This window comes from Trachymyrmex septentrionalis, unplaced genomic scaffold (genome assembly GCF_001594115.1).
Source record: "Trachymyrmex septentrionalis isolate Tsep2-gDNA-1 unplaced genomic scaffold, Tsep1.0 scaffold97, whole genome shotgun sequence".
Lineage (NCBI taxonomy): Eukaryota > Metazoa > Arthropoda > Insecta > Hymenoptera > Formicidae > Trachymyrmex > Trachymyrmex septentrionalis.
This window is the reverse complement of record NW_017306160.1, coordinates 1823637-1830146: the sequence shown is the minus strand read 5'-3', so window position 1 is coordinate 1830146 and position 6510 is coordinate 1823637. Positions and strand designations below refer to the sequence as shown.

The 6510-nt window shown below is 37.8% G+C and overlaps 2 protein-coding genes across 4 annotated transcripts in view; one reads left to right on the top strand and one right to left on the bottom strand.

Moving 5' to 3' along the window:
- Positions 1 to 3807, bottom strand: part of LOC108756284 (guanine nucleotide-releasing factor 2) — a 75946-nt gene extending 72139 nt beyond the window's left edge. The window contains exon 1 of the mRNA XM_018499978.1: positions 3616 to 3807. Coding sequence (XP_018355480.1) covers positions 3616 to 3649 — 34 coding nt within the window. The 5' untranslated portion in view covers positions 3650 to 3807. The remainder of the gene's footprint in view (positions 1 to 3615) is intronic.
- Positions 3537 to 6040, top strand: LOC108756286 (leucine-rich repeat-containing protein 57). 3 transcript variants are annotated; one of them, XM_018499982.1, is made up of 2 exons: positions 3537 to 3660; positions 4720 to 6040. In XM_018499982.1, the coding sequence occupies exon 2, from the start codon at positions 4773 to 4775 to the stop codon at positions 5487 to 5489; it is 717 nt and encodes a 238-aa protein (XP_018355484.1). In that variant the 5' UTR covers positions 3537 to 3660; positions 4720 to 4772; the 3' UTR covers positions 5490 to 6040. The 3 variants fall into 3 exon arrangements, with proteins under 3 accessions (XP_018355484.1, XP_018355486.1, XP_018355483.1); XM_018499984.1 differs by lacking the exon at positions 3537 to 3660 and adding an exon at positions 3806 to 3950; XM_018499981.1 differs by lacking the exon at positions 3537 to 3660 and adding an exon at positions 3806 to 4036.
- The last annotated feature ends 470 nt before the right edge of the window (positions 6041 to 6510 follow it).

Here is a 6510-nt window from a genome sequence, read left to right as displayed (position 1 = left end):
GTCTGAAATATTGACAATTTGATAATGCAATTTTTACAATAGCATGTACATTCAGTACGTCAAACATGATATTCAACGAAGAGCTAAAATTTATATATTCATATATCGGTGTTGCCCATTAAAAATATTAAAATATTAACTACTGTAAAAATTTAAAATAATCATTTTCTTCCATGAAAAATTGTTCTACTAAGAAGAAATCGAATGTTATATTAAATAATATTAAATTACTAACTAATTGTAAGAGACACAATTAACTGTCATTTTTATTTATAATCTATTAGCTGCCACTTTATTTATGAATCCCAACTGCTCTACTGAAGGAATTGAAAATTACGTTAAATTGAAGAGCTTATTGTAACAATGGGCTAATTCACATCTAATGAAAACGTTTGGGACAAGTAAAAGCCTCTGTCATTCATTTCTACCAATATCACATTTTCGGCTACGTTGTGGATTAGCCCATTGCTACAGTTAATCCTTTAATTATTAATTACATTCACATCTAAAATATAATTAATTTATTATTATATTTTTATTTATATAATTAATTGTTGCCACGATCTTCATTTGTCAATTCCTGATTTTTACGTTTTATATCATTAATTAATCATTAATTATTTTTCTATGTTACTAAAAATATGTGCAAAATAAAAATGTGACAATTGATGAATTAGCCCTACTTTATTTTTTCACACGACGTCCGAATAATTGCGATTTTTTTCCGAATTCCGAGAATCTAAATTTGTCTCACAGCCGTATCAGACTAGAAATTGAGACTCAATTTAACCAATCAAAAGAAAATCAATATCAAATTTAGAGAACTTTGATATTGGTCAAATTCAATCTTAAACTTAATCTAGCTTGATATAAGACTTTATGGATTGCAAAAAATGATGAATTTAAAAAAAAAAACAAGTTTTCGCGAAGGCAAAAGAACGTCGTGTCTTCAGCGAAAGAGGGAACGACAACAAAACGAGAAATGCATGAGGGGCGCGTTCGTGGTATCCAAGAAAGAGAGCAGCCAACGAGGGCAGAGGGAGAAAGGACTCGTAATCGCGACGAAAAATACAGTCGTTCTCGGTCAGGTCAAACCAGGGAAAGGGGCAAGGTGGGATAGGTCTTTGTTCGAAAAGGGAGAATTGTGGGATGAAAAGCTCGTGACACGGCCAGCTGTTCGAATCACGACCAGGGTCTGCCTGGACGGGTGTAAAGTTTGTTGACACACTCCACTGGCTATTACCGCCAATACGATTCTGTACTAAAAAATTCTCACGAGAAAAAGAGGAGACAGCCTCTCTCTTGAAGCCGAAAATCACAGATATTTAAATTGATATTTAGCTCCCCTTCCAATCTGTTATTTTATTTCAATTCTTTCTGGAGTTCTCCACAGAAATTGTTGTCTTTAGAGTTTGTTTAATGAGATCAACATATTGTCTATCAAATTACGATAAGATCACGTAAATTATATAATAATTAATATAATAAATAAAAACAATAAAGTTTAATTAGCTCATTATATGAGTTTCTTGAACATAAAAAGGAAATTATATAAATTTCGCTTTTACATTTAAATATTTGTTAAAAGTTGATTCTTTTTACGATATTTCAACATTTTTTCGCGCGCTTGCAAATAAAGATCGGCTTGCTTGTCATCTTGTGAAAACAGCTGGATCCTTGGAAAAACATCAAAGCGTTTTTGTAAAAAGTCAGAGCTACTTATTAGTGTAAATATCGTTTAAAGTATCACGTTCAAAATCAAATCTTGATGAATTTAATTGCGCTTTTCAAAGAAAATTGCTCCTTTACAACCCTCGACTGCAATTTATTTGATTACATTGGATAATTTCTAGTTCTGGCTCTAATCTATTTCTAACTAAATATCGTGTTTTTTTTCTTCCTATCATAAAAAACAAAGTTGAATTGTCTGCTTCAAATAGATTAATCCAAGCGGTATAATTTTATCTAATTTATTTCTAGATTGACTCAAGCTATTGATATAACTTTGTCTAATCTATTTCCAATTAAATATCGTCTTTTTTCTTTTCTATCGTAGAAAACAATGTTGTCTGCTTGGAATGAATTGATCCAAGCTATTGATATAATTTTGTCTTTTTTATTTCTAATTAAATATTGTCTCTTTTTTTCTTTCTATCGTAGAAAATAATGTCTGCTTGGAATAGATTGACCTAAGCTAACGATATAATTTAATCTATTTCTAATTAAATATCGTCTCTTTTTTTCTCTCTATCGTAGAAAATAATGTTGTCTATTTGGAATGAATTGACTCAAACTATCGATATAACTTTGTCTAATCTATCTCTAACTACATATCGCTTCCTTCAAAAATGGCACAACTAAAAAAAAGATTTTTAAGTAATCAGCATGATTTTTCAAGTAATTATCGTTAATCAATTAAGTAAACACTATCTTATCATTTATCAAAAGTAAATTTAATTTCATAAACAATCATCAAAATGTCATTAAAAAAGGTGATTTTTTAAAAAATAACAAAAATGTGACACAAATGACATTTGATATTAATAATATATTCGTTTTGATCAGTCATTAATTTTCTGTTAAGTTGAACAAAATTTCTTTTTTGCACTGAAAAAAAAATCTTAATTTCAAAAAAATATTTCTTTGCTCATATTCAAAAGAATTATTTCTTTGGAAAATTTCTTTGGAAATAAGATATTGTATGATATCTTATATTCAAAGAAATTTTTTCTTTGTAATTAAGATTTTTTTTTTCAGTGTGGGGGAAATTTAATTTTTCGCGTTGTCACTTTTGAAATAAAGGAATGATATCACTTTCCATTGTAGGAAATAAAGTTGAATTGCTGCCTAGAATGGGTTGACCCAAGCTATCGGTATGCTCGATTATGGCAGGAGCTATGATTAATTGGGAAGGAACACGAAATCACTAGGCGCATATTAGAACCAGGACACAACAAATCAAGATTCCGGCGCACCTTGTTCTCAATGCGAGCATGCGAGGGGAAACGATCGCGAGGAGAGAAAGAATTCCTCGTGAATAAGCATACTGATCGTTTCTCCTTTTTTTTTTCTTCGACAGATCTGTCATTATCGTAAATACATCGGATTTCCCGAATAAAACGCAACTGTATACAGGAATATCGACGGATATATTCTGGGGCATCTCATTCCTCAGAGAAACAGGAAAAAAATCATGCCTGCATACGGCACACATATGCTTTTGACGTTTCGCATCCGGTAGCGTCGTCAGGTTAACGCCACCGATTATATCATACGCTTTCGGTAAGTCGTCCGAGTTTGAGATACCGGCGGCGCCGATAAGCGAGAATCAAGATCAACGTCAAGCGATACGACTACGATCACGCGACGCGACGCGACACATCCGTTTCTTTCTTTCTTTTTTTTTTTATTCAGAAAGAATCCGGAGCTTCGTAAGGGAAGAAGGTAGGAAACGTCGCGCGGTCTCGCATGCTTATCCGCGTACGCGCCCTCTCCCACCGTCTCTCTCGCTCGCTCTTTTCGTTCTCTCTCTTTCTCTCTCTCTCTCGCGCGCGCGCTCGTTCCCTCTCGCTCGCTCGCTCTCAGTCGTCGTCAAACGGGTAGTGGTTATCTTACCTGTGTGCTTCTCCGTCTTCGGCGTGGAGGCCATCGTTTACCCTGGTATGTCGCTCGCCGGTGACGTCGATCTCACTATCTCACCACTTCCGCGCACCGTCGCATCGTGTACTACGCACTGGAGGCTGCCGCGACGTTTTCAGTCTGTTGTAAACCCGACGCGCATCGCTACATCTTCGTTTGTCGGCCATTTTTCGGGCAGGCGGGCGCGCGCGCGCGTTTTTTTTCCATCGGGCGGCGGGGACGCGAAACCGGATGGGCCAGTTATGGCGGACGCGCTGTCAATCGTGTGACATTTCACTCCTGCGTGCTTACTCCGCGAACGCGGACGCCGGGTACGAATTACGAGTCGACGGCGGACGTATGTCCGCGTGTATTCGCACGTGTCTCCGCGAGCGAGGCGGCTTTAACGAGACGCGACGTATGTGTGTAGCTCACGTCGCACTCTGTGCGGTGAAACTTAACCACGTTGCTCCGGCGCGGTGATTCCGCGCTACGGAAATCTCGTCAACGGAGTGAACACAGCCACCGACCGCGCGCACCGCTACAGCGTCGCGCAAAAGTCGCCGCGCGCCGCAGGCGGTAGTACAGTCCGCGTGGAAAGTTTACCCGGCGGCGCGTTCCTCGCGAAAGTTTCGCCGGTTTCGCGTCGCTCCGGAGAAATTCGCGCGCTTCGCGGATTATTTTGAATCGTACGAACTGCGTCACGGCGCGTTGCAACCCCTTTTTCCGTTTTCCACGCGAACGATTGTATACAGATAACTTCGAGAATCGTAATACGTTTGTTCGTGTCGCTTGAAATTTTCAAAAATATTTGCAAAAAGAAATTAATATATATTCGAGGAAAAAAGAAAAAGCGAAGATTCTGAACATAAAAAGCGCAAGCAACACGAACGGCATAAAAAAAAAACAAACGAAATAAGAGCTTGATCGTATGCACTTTGCGAAACAATCCAAGCATAATTACCTAAATTTCAAATTTAAAGTAAAAGGTCGTAAAAAAGTACACTGCGATCTTGCGATAAAATTCTGCTTCGAAAGTGATACTTGATATCTGTTACGATAGATCGGTACGGTCAATTAATTCCTTGACTACGTTGACAGGGAAACGGCTCGCGCGATTGTTACTCGCAAGGATATCGAGACACTGAGGCAACATGGGCAACGCCGCCTTGAAAAGGCACTACGAGACCGCGGAGAAGACCGCCACCCTGAAGTTGTCGCAATGCAAGCTGGACAAGTTCTCGCGGAAACTCCACGACTTGGCGCCGACGCTCCGCACCCTGGACCTGTCCGAGAACAGTTTCACGACACTGCCGAACGAGATCGGCGACTTCACGCTGCTGAAGCAGTTGAATTTCAGCCATAACCGACTGACCGCTCTACCCGGCACGCTGGGCGCGCTTGAGAAACTCGAGGGCCTAAACTGCGCCGCAAATCAGATCAGATCGATCCCGTCGTCGCTAGGGAATCTGAATCACTTGAAGCAGGTCAATTTGTCTGACAATCAGATCTCCAATTTCCCGCTGATGTTCTGCGGTCTCAGGCACCTGGATGTCCTGGATCTATCCAAGAATCGGCTTACGATAGTGCCGGACGCTGCCGCTGGCCTCCACGTGATCGAGCTTAATCTTAATCAGAATCAAATCGCCACCATCTCCGAGAAGCTGGCGGATTGTCCGCGATTGAAAACGTTGAGATTGGAGGAGAACTGCCTACAGCTGAGCTCGGTGCCCATCAGACTCCTCAAGGACTCTAAGGTCTCGGTGTTGGCGCTCGAAGGAAATCTCTTTGAGATGAAGCAGTTCGCAGAACTGGACGGTTACGACAGATACATGGAACGCTACACAGCGGTCAAGAAGAAGATGTTCTAAAGGATAGTTTTATATGGAAAAGAATATATTGTTTGTATTATACGTATGAAATTGTTCGGTAGGTATTGAAGTTACCAAACTGTCGAATGGATAGCATCGAAGAGAAAAAGATTTAATTGTATGGCACTTTTGTGTCATCGATTTAAGAATAAACAGCCGATGTAGAGATATTTAAAGTGATTGAAAGTATTTTAGATCAGATTTACAAGTCACAATTTGGAAATGTTTTCTTTCTGATACGTGTAAATTAAACTTTTTTTGTGAGATAAATCATAATATCTGTCTCTAGACTGTTTATAATGTTTATATCTACGGGATCTATAAATAAGCGTAATTCAGAAATACGTATCGATCTCTTTGTCGATAAACGTTAATGACCAAATTAAATAACTGATTTTCGATAACTGGTATTCAAAGGGACAGTCATTGTAAATAGTTATCTCTTTGTTATTTTTTTGAAATGTTATTTCTTTATTTGGCGTAAGTCTGAATATCTATACGCACGAATATATGTATGAATATATACGCTTTCAAATAATGCTCTTACACAGAATGCCTAAAAGAAATATTTCATTTCTTATTTACTGTGTCTTATGTAAATGCTTATTTATCAGAGATGATTCCGGAATGATATACATTATTTTATGGCATTCAAAGAATTGTGTACGTGCAGCTTGTCAAAATATTTTTTATGTTAAATAAAAGATCTTGTCTTTTATAAAATTAAAATAATTTTTTTTTATTAATAATCTTAAACCAATGATATGAAAATTATTTGCAGAAGTAGCAATTAAACAGCAGCCTGTGTTTGTTTGAATATATTTAAATGGTCAATCCTTGAAAACGTTGCAATTTTTATAATGCACCGATAGATTAAAATATATTTTCAATTTTGCAGAATTTCTCAAACTAGGTTGGATGCATATAGCGTTTCAACTATTTATAAAATTAAATCGAAACAAATACGGATGGAAAAAGTGCGCATTCAAATTCTAACCATTTGTGCCGAAAATTAATAATA